Source organism: Melanaphis sacchari, unplaced genomic scaffold (genome assembly GCF_002803265.2).
Source record: "Melanaphis sacchari strain LSU unplaced genomic scaffold, SCAv2.0 Contig0_pilon_pilon, whole genome shotgun sequence".
NCBI classification, from domain to species: Eukaryota; Metazoa; Arthropoda; class Insecta; order Hemiptera; family Aphididae; genus Melanaphis; species Melanaphis sacchari.
Genome location: NW_020270366.1, coordinates 22,969,608 through 22,991,755, shown reverse-complemented (window position 1 = coordinate 22,991,755; position 22,148 = coordinate 22,969,608). Strand labels below are relative to the sequence as shown.

Sequence of the window (22,148 nt, the reverse complement as noted above, 5' to 3'; positions counted from 1 at the left end):
TTTTCAAATCATATATCATATCCCTCATAAGTCCGAATTAATTTTAAACTCATTTCACTTTATTTAAAACCAAATTGTTAGCCATAACTTTAAATTAACTATAAGATACTATAATAATATCTGTGTGTGAAAATCTATATCCATTTATGTACTGTGTCACGTGACAAATCACTCAATAGTTTTTGTTTTAATAATTCATGATTATAACATTTAATACGAAATTATTCATATATTTTTATATTTAACAATACAATCAAACATAAAACATCAAAGCAAACAAAAACGATTGGACATAGATTTTGAAAACCCCGAAGAATTGTAACATTAGTATTTGTTTACAATAATATCACCCAATATTTATTTTACAAAAGATACTTTTAAAAAGGTATGCGTAGATTTTTCAATATGAACTACCTACCATAGAAAACCACCAAAGCTTTTGCTCTTGAGATGATTGGTATCTCGCTAGCATATATCCCATTTACATTGTAATAAATTGACAATATAGTTATCTCAACAATCCGATCAACATAAGAGTATTACATAGAAATTAAGTTAATGAGTTTGCTCACCTTAACTAAGCTCATAATATATAAAAATAAAAATTAGATTGCAAACTCTTTCGACCCAAAAACAGTTAGCCTTTACAAAATGGTAAAAATGTCATTCCCCAATTAAATACTGGCAGACAGGCTTCTAGCGGATGCAGTTACAGGGGTCAAAGGAAGTTGTTAAAAGAAAATGAAAATAAGTATAATCTATTACAGGAAAATTACATTTAACATCATCACTATTTTACTTAATAATGTCTTTAAAGACTTATAGTGTTAAACGCAATTTTCACAAAGGAAACTATCACGTTGTGTAAAAATATTTGAACCGAAAGTTATCAAATTAAATAATTTTATAATACTTCAAAAAATGACCAATCATGTTGAAAACTATTGCTTGCTATCATGTATTTAAATGTAACTAAATAACTATTTTTATTTTGTGGTATATTACAATATGCATATTGCTATATTAAAAAATATATCATTCAATTTAACACTGTTAAAAAAAATACAAAAATTAAAATGTTCGTAGAATAACTATGTTGACTATATTGTGATTGTTACATATACATATTCTAATACCATTAAGTCTAAAAAATAGCTAATCGTCTTTAATTTATTAGGGCTCTTTGATTTATTTTATTCCTAGTTATCTATGCTGAGTAAGTATACTAATACTATAAAACCATAAACAATATAGTTGTACACAAAAATAATTTGAAAAAGTATTCTTTTCTAGTATTAAATAAATTTGGTAAATCCTGTATCTATTTATTGTATATTTTAACCTAGACAGATAGAAAAAAAAAAAAAAAACTATGAAACAAGAAAATAATATAATACTATTAATACTACTGAAAACATTTGAACAGTACTGATTGGGAAAAAATTTTCAAAAAGAAATATTTTGTTATGAACAAATAGCCACTGGGTATATCTATCAGTATTAAGTGCTATTTTATGTTCCCGTCACTTCCAACAAGTTTAAATAATAACACGGAGAAAAACTAAAATCAAACTCCGCAAAATGCTCGTTAGATACCTATAATATTGCGTAGCAGTATTTTTGAGGTCGTGTCAACGATACGGGATGAGAATATTGTATGCCACAATATTAGGAAAAAAAATTGTTTTCCACTTTGGATGAAAAACGATACGAAGGCCAAACAAGGCAAAGTTATATATATATATATATATATATATATATATGATCCTAAAAAAAAAATTCGTACGACGATAGAGTAACGGTTACCACATAAGTCAATAAAATATAATCTGGACCGGATATGCGTAGAAAGTTGTCACAGTGAATGGTTAGCAGATATATGAACGTGACGTTGCGGAATATGTAAACTTGATACACGGGATTACAACGTAGATAATAAATAATATAATATTAGAATAAATATTATTTAAATTATCTATCTGGATTCTGGATACTTGTACTCAGAGGGTTAGAGATAAGATAGGGTAGCGAGATTAAAACCGCGACATGGACGGTGGTAGTCGTGGTTAACAATAGTACAGTTTATTGGGTAATAAACTATTTATATTAAATATAATATATATATATACATTCATTTGTATAGTAAGGCGATAGACAAATGAGAAATACGTTCAACTGTTGACGATTGAGGCATCGATTGGCCCGACTAAACTGATTCGGAATAATGTGGTCAAGAAAAAAAGACATGACATGCAAAATGTATTAAATAATAAAACATTAAAATAAATGAAGGTATACCTCTACTTATTTATATATTATTATAACTGGTATTGTAGTTTTTTATTTTGTATATCTTTTTTTTTAATATACGAATACAATACCTGTCGCTCACACTATATTATGTACAATGCATATAATATATTATGTTATTTTATCGACTCCAGAGTTATAGCTTATAATTTTCTGTATGGCGGTGGCTATATAAAATTGGTAGGGTTAGTGTCTCTCTTAAATATACAATAGCGTCTATTGTGCTAAGATATTTCATTTATACTCTAAAAAATACTAACCTGAAATTCGGTATTCAGTTACGCATATATATTTTGTTCTTCTTATATTATGATAAAACTACTAAATCTACCACGCGTTAGGTTAGGTTAGCGTGACGTGGTTTGAAATACGCTCTATCAATGTGAAATTTAATGGATATTCATGGATTATTAGTTATAACTTTTAAAAAATATAAAACTATATTTATATGTCTATTTTTAATCTTACGACCAACAATCATGCCTCAAATGGTTAAAAATTAAATGTTTTTACCACTAAAATGCATATAATATTGTGCCACGAAATTTTTCATATTTTTTAACATATTTTATGAACCAAAAATGTTCCAATATCGAAGAACACATTTTTAACAATAACTTGATTCACAACTAAATTTATTCAACCGAAAACTAATTAAATACTTAAAAAAAATATATTTTAAACTTATTGTGTACAACTATATTTAACGTTCAAAAATCCCCACAACTAAAAATGTGTACGTGAAATACGTCACTCGTTTTGATATTTCAGCATTCTAATCTATTATGACGAGTACTTTAGATTCATGCTATACTTTGAAAATCGAGAACTACCACGAGGCATTACATTAAACATTTTATAGAAAAGCCGGATATTATACAAATACCACACGTGCCAGGAGCTCGTGTTGACACAGAACTGCGGAAGTGAACAGACCTCTGAGCCATATATTATAATTTTCTCGATCTTAAAGTATTAATAAACCTTAACATTTGAACACAGGTTATTATCTGTTAGAAGCTAAGTTTAATCATAAATATTTAAGATACTATATCTCTCTTTTTTTTTTTTTTTATCGCATACGCTTAAAATGACTGAGAAAATCTAAAAATTGACCTCTCTAAAGAACATTTCACATATTTAATTTTCAATTTTTACTTTAAATTTCGCCCTTAGTACGATAGTTTCGTATTTAAATAATTTCCATTAATAATCATGCAATATTGTGAGAAAAAAATTCAAGTATGGTTCGCATACTTTCAATATCTCAAAGTTCTAAGGAAATAAAGAAAAAAATGAGACACGTAAATTTTTTTATAAAATACTTAATTTTAAAAAAAAAGAACGTTTTTTTTAGTAGAAAATAATTTTATTAAGATTTTAAAAATGTAGACATTTTATATTAGTTGATACTTTCGTTTGTTTCATATTAATAGCCATTTTATTACGGGCATTAATAATATAATAAAATATACCTACTTGTGTACTAATATCTTCATAATATTTAAATGTTAAATATGTTACGTTGAAAATTGATTGAACTGCAAAAGATTTGTATAAAATGAACTTTCTATGCTTAAAAAAATATACTTTTAGTCGATCAATAGAATTTTTTTACTAAAAAACAGTCATGTTAACGTCAAAGTACAAAAAAAACAACTACTGGAATGCAATAAAATACAATTTCAAATGTACAAAAACTCCTGGTAATCCATTAGTCTAAGCGAACGCAATAATTTAAAAATATTATCTTAATTTCGTAAGTCTGTAAAGCCTATATAGATAGAATATATCCAAAGCAATATAAAATACACAGTATCACTATTAATCCACGGCAGATGCGATTATATTTGTGAAAATAACGATTTATAAACGGACGGCAAAGAGAAGCGTAGGTAAATGAAAAAACGCGCGCATAAAATTCCTCCGAATAATAAACGACAAGCAACAGCAGTCAAAAACGATCGAGTTTGTTATTTTTACGCCTGTTATATAATTTGTCTACAACCCGTGAACGTATACCGTTTTAAACAAGTATCGGGAAAAATATTACTCCCAGGTCCAGCCACGAACATATGCTAGGTAAGTCCTCGGTTTCTGCACGTGATTAATATGTCCATTAATAATGAAATATAACCAGTAATTAATGTTATGTAACCTAATCGAATGAGATATGTTTTCAAATTTGGCATTACTAAAACAGTAAAAACATCTAAACAATGTACCATAAATAAAATCACTGATGTATTGAAAAATAGCAACATATTAAAAATACTATAAACGTACGAAATAATAATGGTCGAATATTTAATTAATGTATTTGACTAAGTTATTATTTTCAATGACAAAAATAATATGAGAAAAATGTCTGGAAAAAAATATCGAGCAAATGTGTACCTACTATTTTTTTTTTTTTTTTACACAAAATTAACAATGAAATTTTACAAACAGTATTATAACAAAATTTAAGTGATGAACTATGAGAATACAAGATGATTCGTAACGTATAATGAAGAAAAAAGGAAACCAACTAGTATTTAACAACATCCGAGATATAGCTCTATATTAATGTAGGTACAAAACTGTAGCAAACTGAACAGGATTAAACCGCGTTCACAAGAGAACTTTGGTGATAACCACGGCAGGATTCAGACAAAGCTGGTGCACGTAAACGGTACCTAAACTAGATACAAGACCTTTTTGTTTTACGGCAGATGGTACAGAAAACATTGAACGTATGACGATGGTAGATAACCACCTTATTTTCATATACACTTAAAAAGACAATTCCGTTTGCGTATTGGCATGGTATTTTTTTTTTAGAAGGAGAATTAGCAATTAAACGGTTAAATAGATTGATGGTTATTACAAATCAAGATGGTGTTTAATTCAAACTCGGGGGAAACATCAGTAGTCATTATAAGTTCAAAAAGATTGAGGCGAGAAGGAAGAATCGAAAAAAAATATTGCTAGGAAATAAATTTACGGAGGAAACGATGACTAATTGAAGAATTGTTTGAGAAGACTACAGGCAGAAAATACGAAGGTAAGACGGAATAATGGTTTTAATAACCAATTTACCACCAATAATTAATGGATATTATATAAACAGTGGTGCTTACCCTTATATAGTAAACGTAAATCGAACCGATTACTGCTGTTAACGACTCAGGGGAAACTATGTCAATCGAATGTTTCGTTTTTCGTTTGTCGATATATCTTTATAGTGTAGATAACTATTAATTATTATAAATCGCTTTCACTCCGCATCTGTAGACACGTGTCATGACTATCGAGCGACGTGACGTTGATATCCTGCATAGTCGGACTAGGAAATCATTTCCGGGAGATCCCCCGCGCACGGCTGTCACGTAGCTCATGACAAATCACAAAAACGGGAGAAAGGTTGGTGGAGATGTACGAGTTGTCGGCAAATGTCATCGTTTACTATAATATAATATTTTCCAAATCGTCTTACAGCTAAAGATTTCTTGGATTACTTGCATAGTATATAATTAAAATAAAAATAATAATAATACACAAAAGGACTGTATAAACAATTCAATAGGGGTGGAAGAGGGATGATAAAGAACTGCCTTGGAAATGCCGCAAAAACCGACATCCAGGTATAGGCGTTTGCCTCGGGCGATTTATAGAGGCAAAAAATAAATAAAAACGATTCCTCGCCGGTCGTCGTCTTTTAGTTGTCAGCGGTGGAGCACGCAAGAAGAACAACACGCATCGGGGTCAGTCAGCAGCGCACCTCCCCTCCACCCACCCCTTAACGCGACCAACACCGCCGACACTGTATCCCGAAATCACCACACATATACTCACGAGCGCGCGCGCATACCACGGTAGTGGTAGTGGTGGCGGCGAGCACGCGACGGACGGCTGTATGCACTATTATACGTCTACGTGCGTGTGTACCACGGTTTGTTTATGGAGAGGGGTGAGGAGGCGGATGCTGTGCACGAGAGCGGGCGTGGTGCGTTCTGGTACCGCCACCAACACCACCACCGCCACCACCGCTGCCACCATCACTACCACCGTCGACACCACCGCCGGTGCAAAAGGTCCCCCTCTCCGGCCACCGCCGCGTCCGACGACCATCACACTACTCCCGGCCGTAGTGCGGTCGACGGTGTCCGGGGACCGACGATGACGGCGGCGACGACGACAACGACGACGACGACGACGACGACGACTACAACGACGACTACGACACGACGACGACGGTGATAGCGGCGGCGGCAGGCACAGCGGCCGGGCGGTGGACGGGATGGGCCAGCGGGCGGGCTGCCGGCGGTTGAGGAGTGCTCGGAATTATCGAACAGCGGCCCCGAAACCTTTATGACGGGGGCGAAGCGCGCGCTTTCCGCAGCCTCGCTACGGCGCGCCTGGGCCGCGAGAGAGCGAACGCGACGGCGCAGCGCGGGCCGAGGAAAGTGGTGTAGAGCGGACCGCCGGGCGATGACGAAGGGACCACCGCGGCCGAGGGGGGCGGGGTGGGACGCCCTAGGCAGAGCGTGTGCTGCGCGCTTCCCCAGCGTCCGCCGCCGCCGCCGCCGCCGACGCCGCGCGTGGTGTTGATGATAAACGAATACGCAGTCTGGCCGTGCGGTGCGCGACACACAGACGCCCGCGTCCATCGCCGCTGTCGTCGTTGTCGTCGTCTCGTTGACGAGACACCGCCGCGCGTGCCGAAACGCCGCCGATTTGTATCCGACACTCGCCGTCTATGACGATCTATATGACATACTGATATAATTATTTACGACCGATCGATCAGAGACGTGTTCCTATATTATAATAAACGTCAGCGTTTGTGTGTATTATATAATAATTATATATCTATATATATATATAATATCATAATAAAATAAAATAATTACGGAATCGAACACGTTTCTGTCGTCCGTCCCGTCCCGTTTCACGTACTTGTCGCTGGCGTTTTCCGCCGCCGCCGCCGTCGTCGTAGTCGTGTGTGGGGTATACGCGCGCGAGTGACATGTCTGACAAGCCGGGCGCCGTTAACGCGACCGCGTCTGCAGAGGAACCGGTCTGTGCCGAGGCCACGCCGCAGCCGACACCGCCGGTGCAGCAGCAGCTTGACGAGGGTTCCCGACCGTCGCCAGCTAGACAGCACCAGAACGGTGGTTCGTCGGCCGCCATGGCCGGGGTCGTCCCGTCACCGGACACGCCGCGGAAGAGAGGTATGGATCGCCACGCAGGCGAGTTTTAATAATAAACGTCATCATATAGTGCCTATACAGTAACGCCACATTTGCTTAGGCATAAGGCACGTTCAATTTAACCTAGGGTGACCATATACATGCAGGGTTTTAGTTCACTGTTTTTGAGCACCGTCACGTCCCCTTGGTCAAACTTCAAAGGGGTCGCTTTACTTCTCTTTTTTTAGATACCAAAGTTAATAGTTATGAACGTAAGAGTAACGGTTTTCGTATAACGATTGTGATCGAAGAATGGCCACGAAAAACTACAGTTAGCAATAAGCATAAGCCATTTTTAAGTTTCACTATTAAAATATCATAATATCTGAAACGTTTTGTAACAACATAAAAATCGTTAAACAATTTTTGAAGGTTTTTTTTTTATAGTTTATAGTCAAGACAAAATAATTTTTATTTTATAAATAAATATCATCACTCTACGACTATTTCGGGTCGAATCGGTTCGCAAAGGCCGTTTAAATTGGTCGTATAGGTCAGTCGTCAGTACCGGTAGTCCGTAAACGAGACGATTGAGCCAATTTATTTACGTTTCTTAAGTGCAACGTTTATATACTTGTAGCATTATGTGAATTTCTTGAGGAAACGCGTACGACGTCGTTATTATTAAGAATGTGCAAAAATTTTGGAATGGGGACGGACTACGCAGCCAATAATAATAAAAATTGTCGGCGGTGACATAATATAATATAATATTATTATACACAGCTGCAGCGGCTGTACCTACCATATAATATTAATATTGCTTTCCATCGAAACGCGCCGTGAAGACGACAGTACAAATATATTTTATTATCATATTACTCCGAAATTTAAAATAATATGTACCGGCTAATCTGTACGAGACCAACGAAACGTCAATAATATATTACTATTACATATGATCATGTCATATCATCGTCTCGGCACAGGACCCGTACAGCGTACGCATTTATTATTATACTTATGCGTATATTGTATCGATTGATTCCATATCCGACCGACGTCATTGCAACGGCCGTCGTTGTCCGGGCATATTATTTAAAATTTAAATCAAAAAATTTGCGTCTATTACCCATTTTATATTGATATAGTCATAATATTACCTATTATACGAATTCATATCAATCTATACATTCTACTACAATGCGTATATTGGCACACTGTCGTATATTATATTGGGCAATATATTATTTCACATCGTGTGTACGCAATGCGATGTCACCATAAGACTTCTGAGAACGGACGGAGACAGATTTTGGATGCGCGTCAAAACTCAAGACGAAAAATCGCCTTATGGTATTATTATACTACGAGATTACATTTAACTATATTAGGTATGATAGTCCATACGCACATATTATATCATTATAGTCGGGGTTAAAATGTGTTTTGAACAAATTGTTTTCAATATACCTAAATACAAGACTTTTAAACAAGTGGTTTTGTTGAAAATATTTTATACATAAATGTATAAAAAAACATAAATTTATAGCATAATTTTTGCTATAAAATATGTATTTTATTTGTAAATCACAATATATATACGACTATGATGTAGATAATAAAATAATTATGTAACTTTATAATATATCTATGAATTACACAAACAAAGCATTTTTATAAATTAAAAAAATATATACTTAAAATTATTTAAAATATGTTTAAGACATTACAAAAAAACAACGTTTTAAACAAACAAAAGTTTGTTTTGTATTATTTGAAAAAAACTGTTATTTTTCCAACCTTAAGTTGTTCTTACTAAGTAAGAACATAACCTATACAAGCAAACTATTGTTATAAAATGTTCAATGGTATTACAATTCAATTTTAACAATATTATTATAATGTAACAAAAAAGTTGTATTTTTTAACAACCCAAATTTGGTACCTCATGATTTAGGTATAATACTAAGTACTATTTTAAAATGAAAAAAAGACGCTATGATTCTTAAAACTGATATTAAATAACTTCATAAAACAAAAAATACAACTTTAAAACATATACTACCGAGTATTTCATTAACATTCCTATTTAGAAAATACAATAAAATATATAAATGAGAAGTGATAATAAATTTATCCAGGGAGACAAATGCAACTTAACCCATCAAACCCCCCTATTAACCTTGTGGGTCTACCATCGTACTCACGGTATAAGTAAATAGTTCCAATACAAATTTATCGTTGTAAACTATTTGTAACTATGTGTGGCCGAAAACCGCAGCTTGAACCGATTGCCAATATTAAAATATATAGTTATGGCGATTAACCACGAAAAATATGTGCTTATTCATGACATTTCAGGTACGTTTGTACGTATATTTAATAATAAAAATAATTTTTCTTGTATAGTCATTTAACCACATTATTCTTAAATCGTTCAACTAAACCTTGTGATTGACGTTTACAAGCAAGTGTGATTACTCTATCAATACAATTAATATTATATAAATACATATATTATGTTAAAGGTATAACACTGTATTCACTGTAGTCCTTACAATATAATACACAAACGCAATCGTATAATTGGAAATTATAAGTTTTTATACATGAAATATTATATAGTATTTTTCTGTGTGCACCATCGAACTTACATGAATTCGAAGTATTCGTGGTTAAAAAGGTGTAATAATAGGAATTCCAATAAGTCTTTAGTGGTCGTCATAAAAGCTGTACAATTCTATATTTTCAGAAAACTATTCTTTATTGTAGTACATAATTATTGTGCCTGCCTACATTTAATGTAACCAAATTATAGCGAAAAACATTAACCCATATTAATTCAATCAATAATTAATTACCAAATGTAATGTAACATCCATCAATAAACCAGTGCCTACATTATCATGAGAATTACAGGGAACATATTTTAACAAAATTTAAACTTTTTAGCCAAAGAAATTGCTTAAGTCTTCAAAGAATAATAAGAGGAAATGGCGTTTAGTAATAATTCGATTTTCTCAAACCTAATTCAAATGTAATACAATTAAAATGTGTTCACAAGATAATTATAAATTCAAAACATTTCTTTAGTAATTTTCATTTTTTTTAGTTGAAAAAAGTTAGACAAAGGTTAGGTTATCAATGGAAAAACAAAAATTACTTGCTCTTTAATTTTGCAAATTTACGATGAAGAAAATTATCCTTATTATAAAATGTTTAAATATGTTTAAACTTAATATGAAGTACGATTACAGTTAACATGTTTTGTTAACAATTATTAAACTTAAAAAGGTAAAATCCTATCAAAATATTTAAAAAATAAAAACATTCTATTCTATTTTACTTCTAATTTTACATAAAATAAAATTACATTACAGGTTACATTGTAACAATATAATATTAACTAATGTAACTTTGAAGTACAAAACATATTAAACTAATTTTTTCTTTCCATTGACTAAAATACTGAAATAATTAATTAACATTTAATTATTATGACAACTAGTAACGTTAATATAAATTATAACAATAGTTGCAACACAAATATAATTATATCTAATTAGGAAAGATTCAAAAATGTCAATTAGGTACAATTTTAATGAAAAAATGTGGAAATAGTCATTCTTTTTTTTTCTTTTTGAATAAAACGACACACATATTTGTTTAAAACTCAACTGACAATTATTGTCATATCGTTGTTAAGTCATACGCTTTGCTTCGCCCGATCAATTAATATATTTTAATTAAGCAGAAATCATTTTACATTCATAGTCAAATGTCTAAACAGATGATTTATAATTTAAAAAAAATTCTTGGCAATACTATGTAATTGTAATATAGTATAATATGTATAACTATATATCTATAATAATTATAGTTACTATTTCCTGGAAACTAAAGTACTATTAAAACATAAATTTGAATATATATTATATATTTCTGTATATTAAAAAGACTTAACTAAAAATTTTGAAAATTCAAACTTAAATGCTTGAATAAAGTGAGTTTTAGTTAATTGGACAACTAATATTATTATTTATGTATTTTTTTTTTTTTTTTATGCAAATAACAATCAAAACGTGAAAATTTTAAAATTTTAATTAAAATTAAACTGAACCGTTTCAATATTTTTAAATATTGAAACTGGTTATCGAAACCTTACAAAAAACCTTTCTTCAATTTTCTTAAAAATCGATACAGATATTTTTTAACAAATAATTATTTTTACTTTTTTCAGTTCCATTAATTAGGTAATAATAATTATTGGTTCAATAAATTTGGTTGCAAATGTATACGTGAATGTAATGTATATAACAATGTATGTTATATGTTAATGTATAAATTTTCTATTTTTATATTTATCAAAAGTTCCGGAAAACAATAGAATAATATGTGAAGTTACCAAAATCTTATATAATATAAAATGTTATTCACTACCCGTTAATTATTGTTTATTGACCCATTTTCATGATTATTTCCCTATAGTTTATTTATAATTTTGGACGATAATGTTGAGTGACGATGATGACTTATAAATTGGTTATTAAACCATCATAAATACGTACCCGTATAAGTTATTATTGTAACATCGACTAATCGACTAATAAATATGTATTTTCATAATACACACACACACACATACCTATTTATGTAAATAATATAATATTATCAATAACTTATGAATAAAATCTTATAAAATTAAAATCGCATATTGTATAAAAATATTTAATACTAGGTATTGTAATTACATACTATTAACACAAAATATGAATTTTTTAGAAAAAATTTTAAAATATTGCATTTTCTGGTATAAAGTTTATGAGTTTAAAACGGGAGGTCACAGACTCACAGCTATTCAGTAAAATAATTAAGTGATATCCTAAGTATTGTATAAAATTGATTATTATGAGTATTATGAATAATTATATCAATATACTTTTCAGTTACGAAAAATTATATACCTGTTCTTTTGCTCAAATGTTCAGTGAGTAATCAAGTGGCATTTACAACTAAAAATTTAGTCATATGGCTATACTTAATATTAAAAAAAAAAAAAAAATTATTCCACTAATTAAATTAAATCATTTTTGATGATTGTATATTTTATTGTATATACTAATTTAAATACATTTTAATAGAAAAATACATTACTTTAAGATAATAATATGCTTATTATCATAGGTTCATATCAAAACATGATGTTTCACAAAAAAAAAAAACAAATAAATCTACAGTGATTTTGTTTATATTTGAGATAAAATAATTATAAATATTCGAAACGAAATGTTCACATTTGAGATTAAATTTTAAAAAACTATTATTATGAAATAAAGTTATGCCATCAAACTAAAAATGTCTGTATTTAATAATTCAATAATAATAGTTATCACAAAAAATACATTTCAAAAAACTATCCTATGTCAATTGTGTTAAAACCCTCTGCTGTAATAACTTAATGTGGAAATAAACATTTGGGGGATTCAATTATCCACGTTTTGACTTATCTATATTCTATTTCCAGCTTAGTATTTTACTGTTGTTACAAATCAATTAAATAATAAAATTATTAAATTAACTATTGGATAATTATATAGTGTTCACGAATAATAGTAACACGATTAATAGACACTCAGAGATACTAAATTAATCCCTGCAGAATTTTGACGAGTGTTCGTCGAATTTACTATGCGAGCTCAGCGGTCAGTGCGCTATTTTTTAGTTTATACATTGCAATATATTATATTATTATACAAAACCTTGACATTTGACCAAGGCTCGTTAATCGATAACATAAATAAAACTACTATTTTTATTGATTTGCATTAAAATATTTTATCACGCGTTATACACACATACAAACAAACAAACCCAGGACTCAGCGCCTGCATGATTAATAAAATATACATATCATATTATACATAATATTATCTGTAATGAATGTTAAACAATGCCTATATAACGGGGAACTGAAAATGGTTTCGATTTTCGCTTTTTTTTGGTAGTTGTTGGAGTATAACAATGAAGATGAAATCGCTGCGCCACCGACACAATCTGGTTCTTCAGTCGTACAACTACTACCTACTACAGCAGACAGGTGTCGGTAGAACAGTAAACCGGGTATCGCCTGAGAGGGATGGTATGGTTGTGGGTGGTGTCGGGGTCTGAAGGATTTTACTGGGTCCCAGCCAACGGATAGGCCGATGGCGGCCGTGCAAACAACAGCGTGCTTAACGGCCAGAAAAAGGCCAGTTAGGTACTACCGCGGTTTTTCGTAGTACGTATTATGAGCGCTTTGGAAGCAAATTGAAAGCAAAATCTGCAGTAAACTGACAAATGCGGGCACTGGTCCAAAAAAACCTTTCCTGCAACCCCTCCTCAAAAAATAAAGAAAAAAAGGTGTAACCAGGGAATTTATCTCGTTTTTGCCTCGCAAAATGTAAATTACGTTTTAACCGTACTCGCCTACCCAGCCATCCACCTAGACACATGAGAGATTACCTAAATGCCAACGATTAACATAACCACAAGATCATAATAAAAAAAATAGTGTACCATGTCGACGTTTAATGTGTTTTTCATTTATCGGACATTCACTAAACACTATTAGGTCTAATAATCCGAAATTTAACAACAAAATTTATTGACTAAATTATAATAAGTTATAGAAATTATTATACTTATACGTTATGAAATGTATGGTTTTGGAATATTTAATATTTTCGAACTATAAGTTATTGTATTCGGTTTATATATTATTAACAATGTAAATTCTACTATATTGTAATATACATATTATTTTGAAACCAATTAAATTCAATGACTTATGGCCTAATAGATTTTTTTATCGTGCTTATTAGATAAATGTTAATCAGCCAGCATATTCTTCTTCGGGCTTGTCATTTAAACTATAATTATTTGTAGACTTGTAGTAGTTCACTCTCCGTTTATATATTCCGTTATTCGCTTCTATATCATTTAGCTGACAACTCATATTGATATGTTTGAAAATCTTTATCTGTCATACATTTAAAAAGGATAAAGGTCGCCCACGATAATATTAACTACTCATATTACGTACATAATAAAAAAAAAAATTGAATTTAATCACGTCGTGCCGTCCTTCTAGCGGGAATCAATTAGAATAGGAAATGTTTAAACGTCAGTCACTTTAATTTGTATGAGTTGATTGTACTAATTAATTTGCACTGTAACGATTTCAAAAAAATTACATAGGAATAGGACAGACAAACTATGTAATGACAAACACTAAGGCCACTATTAAAATGTATAATGATTTTAAAACAATAGTGTTATTATAACACTGAAACGGTAATTTAATTATTAAATAACAACATTTTATTTTAGGCCTTTCTACACGGATTATGCATTTAATTTATAAAACTTGCAATACCTATATAATAATGATTATTATGTCTGTGTTTTGTTCGACGCTATGACTTTCATACTTTAATTGCGATGGTTACAGATACAATTTGTTTTTACTTTGTAAAAAACAAAAAAACGTATTCAATACGTTTAACATATTTCGATACGATGCTGTTAGCCTAACACTTCTATAGTTAAAATAAATGACGCCAGAGGTTATCAGAGTTTATGATATTATTGTCATCATATTTTGTCTTACTGTCATTAAATCATTAATTAAATCATCTGCATGTAATTCGTACGGTAACCAGTATTTATCAAGTATGGTTTGCATGCATTTATGTATACTGTTTTAGTAATGTAAATTTGAACATGGTGTGTATTTTAATATTAACATTATATTATTATATTATAAGTTATTACTAAAATATTATCAGCTATTTAATAATAGTATATTTCATTTTAAATTAAATTACGTATAGATACCACAGAGGTAGGGTCCTCTCGTATAATTATACAATATGTAAAGTATACTTAATAAATATTTTGCATTATCATTATATTAAAATAAAATACTGATCATTAGTTGTGCAGCATAATCTAAAATGATTATTTTCGACAAAATCGAAGAACTAAGTATATTATATAATTATTACTCATATTTGATAATTTATTCTGTTTGACGTTCATACTGACAAATTACTTCGCGTACTTAAATTTTCTCTTTCTTTTACTCATTATAATAATAATAATAATAATAATAATAATAATTACAATAGGTACCTACATGTACCTACCTAAATATCGTCAAAATAATGTCAAGTGGTGAATACGTAAAAAATACATTCAATACTTTAGGTATATAATAATAATATACAATATTATTGACAATAATTACATGGGTGGGTTTGTAATTAAACTTCAGCGATTAAAACATTCTCGATACGATTAGTTTTATTCCGTTCGTGGTTCACAGAACACCGCTGAAACTTTCACGTTAATGTTTTTCTTGCGCGCCGTACTTTTTCCCGTTTACTTAAATTATTTTTTTTTAATTCGATTTAATGTGAAAAGTTCATGGAGATAATGCACCGTAGAAAGTAAAATTAACAGTAGTGTGCACATCTATCGGCTATCACCGAAAGTATACTTAAATAAAAATAATAGACGAATAAGAAATATTAGACGCTGTCGTCAATCGTCACAATACCAATGCGTACAGATTTAGAAAATTATAAACAAACTGCGTCCGCGAATAACAATAACAATGGTGGTATTAGTAACATTTTTTTTTTCGCTACTTAATTGTGTCGCTTAGACGAGAAAACTTTATTAATTTAATAATAATCGACTGTGTGGTGGCGTTCGATTACAACGAGAAGCCAAAACTATTAACCACCCGAAATCAAAACGTTAAATTTATTGCCGTTTAGCCACGAGAACAATGCGTGAACTGGACGAAAGCCAATCGATCCGGATAATTATATATGTATTAAATTATACATGGAAATGATATCGAACTATCATCCGTTTTAGAACTGTCGCGTAAATTGTGTACGTATAATATATATTATATACAATATACATATATACATACAAAACGCGCTAAAAGCTAAAACTAATATATAAATATATATAAATGTTCATCTGTATTTATGTACCACCGTGCACGCATTATATATCATAGTACTGGAAATCGTTTAAACAGATGATTCATTCCAATTTGTAATTTTAATCCTCGGAAGTCGTTTTAGTCAGCTGCATCAATGCGGCGTAACACATGAATAGCAGATACTGTCTACATATTTTGTATGCTTTGCGTGAATTGAACATAATAATATAATAGTAAATAATTTATATTATAAATTCCTTAAAAACTCTCTAAACAACTGTGATCAATATCCACACCATCATCGCTTAAATTTAATGAACTAACTTAGCTGTATGCATTCATATTATAATCTAATTGTATACAAAAACATAAAATGTAAAACACACAGGTATCATTTAAATAGATAGGACTAGTACGAGTATAAATATAATATCGTCCAAATAATCAACGTATTATAGCTCACATAGCAATTAAATGTGTTACACATATTTTTACAACATTCACTAAAAACATGAAAATATTGCTTTAATTTATTTTTTATGTAATTAAGGCGTTGAAAATAATGTCACAACATTGTGACAATGATTCATGGCTGAAAATTTCATATTGCAACAATAACTTTTTGCAATAATATTTTATTTAGATTTATAAATACTTTGAGAAGATTGCTCTTGAATATTTGTTTTTTTTTTTTGTTTTGTAGGTAGCTTGCTTTATCACGAAAATAAATGTGGTTATACAATTTGTCATCTGGTATATTATATTGGGTTAGAACCCAACTGAAATTTATTTAATGCAGAAATAGGTATGGGTATATAGTATATTTTACGACATATGCATACAATTATACAACTTTACTTATATTTATAGAAACATATTATGTTGATATGTAGGAGATATTTCCAAAATATTAATTCAATCATTTGTTTTTTTTTTTGTGTCTCTTTAAAAATTTTTAAGCCTATGAAACACATCTTATATTTTATTCACTAATTATCTTGACCTATACCTATTGTAAAATTTTATGAATTATCAATTTTTTTTAATTTAAATTACATTTTCTGAAAAACTAAATAATTTTTTACTGATAAAAAATATTTGAAAAATTTAAAAATTACTCAAATTAATTATATGACATATAATAGTTGATAAAGTTATGTATTATGTTAAATTTTTCAAAGATATTTTCTTTGAATAAATTTACACATTAGATTTAACAATTTTTGAAAAAAATAAATACAAAAAGAGAAGAAATTAACTAAAAGTAAAATTATAATTTTGATTATGACGTCTGAAACACTTAACAGCGCGTAAAATGTGGTAGTTATACGAGTAGATAAAAAAATGTATAATTACACTAAAAGTAATTTAATTTAAACGCGTAACTTTAAGTATTGTTCTACATTAGAAAATTAGTAAAATTTTAAAAAACAAAATACTAATTTTGAGCCCATTATACTGTTGTAGGAAAATTGACGTATAGTTGACGCATTAATAACATTTTTCTTATTTCAATTAAAATAATTTCATATAATAATTCTAGATTAAAAAAAAAGCCGTTAATTATTAATGTTAAGTAATTCAAGTTGCGTTATTAACCATACCTTATTACCGAAACAATTGTCATTATCTCTTCATCATAATAAACACTATTAAATTTGTTCGCATTTACATTATAAAGAGTGTACACTGCACACCCTTGGGTCAATTAATTTTAAAATACTAAAACGTGGTGTACAATTAACATTGATCCGGCAATGTAAATTAAAAATACTCGTTCAACTTATATGTGTTTTAATGCTGACCTTCATTTATATCGTATAGCCGGTTTGATAACAGATATGATTTATAACATGAAACATAAATAGATACACTAATCAAAATGCTTCAAAATATAATTTATTCTTTTTTTTTTTTACTTAAATTCGCATTTCTAAAACGATGTTTGCAACATATATATACATATGTATCATTACAATATATTATTATGAATTCGTATGATATAATAATATTCTACCCATGCAAAATAGGACCCGGAGGACATACGTTAACCGATTTAAACGCGATCACATTACATTAATCTTCAAAAATGATTTATAAATAAATAAGTTAGAAAATATTCTCTAATTTTTTACACATCTACCTTTAGTAGGTAGAAATTATAACGCAATTTATTTTATGGAATAAGTTTAATTAGTTAATTATTTTCTAATAAACCATTCTCATAATATGTATGCAATTTATGTACCTATAAATACATTATTAAAAAAATATTGTTTTTGAAAACGTATTTTTATAAATATTATGTTCTAATAAAAAATTCCGTTCAAGTTAAAAACTTAATTAATAAACAATTTTCAATTACAACCGTTATATTGTCATTCGTATTGTTTTACATACATTTTCAAAGTGAATGTACATTTTCGTTTAATATACGAGATTGCTATTTTATAACATTATCTGATTGTTTTTATATAATGTAAAACAAACGCATACATTGTTTGATTAACAGAGCTAATAAAAATTAGTCATATCTTTGAATTTGTATGATATTTATTTGATATTTGATATTTATAAATTCTCTAACGTTTAACACAATTGTGAATTGTTCTTAATTGAATGAAAGTACTATAATAGTATCAAAAATTATATTATATACTTATAGACTACTATATTATTGTTATTCAATTAGTATAATTGATTTCTTATAGTTAACTATAAATTTAATTGAATTTTAGTATAAAATTTCAATACGTGATATCATGATAATGTGATGTGAGGTAATTACCATTTTTTGCCATTTCTGAAAAACCGTGAATAACCATATTGGATAACAACGCAATAGTTACTAGAGTCACTTGTATAGCAGTTAAATAGTCTCGAAATAATGTACATTTTCATCATACAATATGGTTGCACGCTATGTATGCTATTACGAAATTATACGTTTTTTTGTAAATGACGCAAGACATTTGCGAAGTATTTAAGTCATGACCAGTTTGGCGCCAGATGACGAGCGGTCAGAAACTGTCAAATAATTACTTGTCGACTATATTTACAGTCAAGCACAGGACGGGGTTGTTCTTAAAAATAACAATTTCTCCGACCAGCGGGGAAGGTTGGTTAAAACCTTGCAAAAAGAAACCTTCCTTTAATTATTCACTGACCCAGTTTCGGCTTACTGGCGTCGGGATTTGATTTTCTTCTAACCCTGTTTTTTATTTCATTTCGAAAACTTCTAAAATTAATATCAAACACGTCGTGGATATTTTTTTTTCTATTTCTGAAACTCCGACATTTAGAGAGAAAAAATGATGTTTCATATACTCATAGTGTATAATACTCTACGAAAAAGCTATATTGAATGCACAACATAACATAATTTATATTTTATACCATAAATATTACCAAGATTTAATAAAATCTGTCAACCATAATATTAAAATCGTAACTATACACATAATACCTTTATAACATTAAAATTAAAAATTTTTAAAAAAAAATCCAGCTGAAAACTTAAGTAGTAATTTCAAAAATGTTAACTATAATTTTTATCATAATTTAACGCAATATCAATAAATAAAAAGTTATTGTTATTATTGTTAATTTATTTAGAATTACCAATTATTTTTTTATGTTTTGAATAAAATTTATGTTATGGCAACTAACTTAAACAAATAATGAAGTAAGCAATTTCCGAGCGTTTAAACGTTTATCAAAAACCAAATCAATATAAACGCATATAAAATTATTGTTTCATAATATGGTATGATATTATCCGTAAAATCACTAAGGTGTAGAAGAATATATAATTAAATTAAAATTAATTATAATATGTTGCCGCCCGTACACAAAATAATCAATTATTAATGGGCGAAGATTATGCGATAAACGTTTATTCTCGTGTGTCTTATGATACGTATTATATTATTTTATAATAGATCCTGCAACGCCCCAAAGATACGTATTTTCCAACGGATATTATACAGGCTTCAAACGGATAGAAAATAATATTATATACTTATGTGCTTTCGTAGTTTCGTCCGACGACTCCTTTGAAGGTGCATTCTATTCGAAATTAAATAATAACATTTAATCATCCAAAGGACCTGCACGCTTGTGAGGCGACTAACATCGTGAACGCTGTAACATATAGACACATAAAGTTATACCGATCTAAGATCTCTACTTGTACGCGTATTGCGTATTATACATAAGTAATATATACATTTCTGTGGCAACCATATATACTATATACACTCGAACGTAGATAATTACGTTTTGCAGTTGACACCCTGTGTGCAGATTATGTGGCACGGCTGCGTTTAATGACAAGAATCCATCCAATATATATTATACAAGAGGGTGATTTCAATTTGCCAAACATGCTCACTCCTTTTTTTGTTTTAATAATGAATTAAATTCATTCGTTTTTGAAATGTTCATCCTATTGCAAGACTATGTTTTCAATTGCTTAGATTCTGTAATATACCATTAGATGAATACCCCATGGTGATATAAATACCACTTTCTAACAAAAACCTACCCCCTTTTTTTACTTAGAATTATCTAAAACAAATTTCAAACGAGTTTTTTTAAAATTATATATCTTTATTGTGTACTAATAAGATAACAAATCACGATAATGAGTATAGATGATGTGAGTGCTGAGGTAACTTAAAGATTCGAAAAATATATTAGCATTTTATAATTTGTAATAATTGTTCTAATTTTGATTTAGACACATTATAATTTTCAAAAAAACAACTATCTAATGATATATAATAAAATCATAATTTTTGTTATCATAAGCTACTCCTTAAATGGTACAAAAAAAAAAAATCGAAATAATTGAAAATATAATCCTTAAGATAGAACAATTAAAAACGTCAAAAAACCTGAGTTTAAATAAATAAATTTCTAAACAAAAATAGATGTAAGATGTATACAGACTACAGAGTAGTTTTTACAATTTTTTATCACTTTAATTTTATAAGTCTCATTTAGTTAAAAAATAATATATTTTGGAGCGAAGTATCTTTCTGAGAATTTCGAAAATACGGCGAGCATATTGCTGCAGTACACCGTATGTGAGAACCCAACGTAATCCCCATCATTTTTGTCAAACAATATTCGAAAAATCCTTCAACGTACATGCGAAAGTCGAAGGCGTCGATGGAAAATATTGGAGTTTTCAGAGATAAAAGAATACCCGTATATGTCAATTTTGACTTGAGAAAAATACTTTAAGAATGACAACCTACCCAGAATAAGGGTTTGAACAATAATAATATAAAGCCGTTTGGCGAACTGGAGAACTCGTAAACTTAATGATAAAGAATCCCTGAAATACGCTTACCATATATACCTTTCCTACACTAAACTATAAGTATTTAGTCATGGATAAAAGGGCCATCGTTCGTGTTGCAGTAAATTCTGAGTTAGTCTGATTATCGTCTCCGTTTTATTCCTCGGAAAGACGAATAACATAGTTGTCGCTACCACAGAGTCCTTTTTCGGTCCACTAAGTTTACTAATATAATACGCATTTCTGTCACGACCCCAATCACGTCTTTTGCCGACAACGGTCATTTGGACGGCGTTCGTTGTATATCTTCAGACAGTTCAACAACTATACTGTAAGCACGTGGTGTCAGAAA

General features: G+C 29.9%; 1 protein-coding gene across 3 annotated transcripts in view; it reads left to right on the top strand.

The window, feature by feature from the left end:
* Positions 1-22,148, top strand: part of LOC112603645 (solute carrier family 12 member 6) — a 248,250-nt gene that overhangs the window by 190,558 nt on the left and 35,544 nt on the right. For 2 of the 3 annotated variants that reach the window (XM_025335136.1, XM_025352728.1), the window contains exon 1: positions 6,917-7,526. The exons of the other annotated variant lie outside the window; for it this stretch is intronic. In XM_025335136.1, the coding sequence (XP_025190921.1) occupies positions 7,322-7,526 (205 nt within the window). In that variant the 5' untranslated portion in view covers positions 6,917-7,321. Of the gene's footprint in view, positions 1-6,916; positions 7,527-22,148 lie in introns of those variants that run through there. 3 annotated transcript variants of the gene reach the window in all.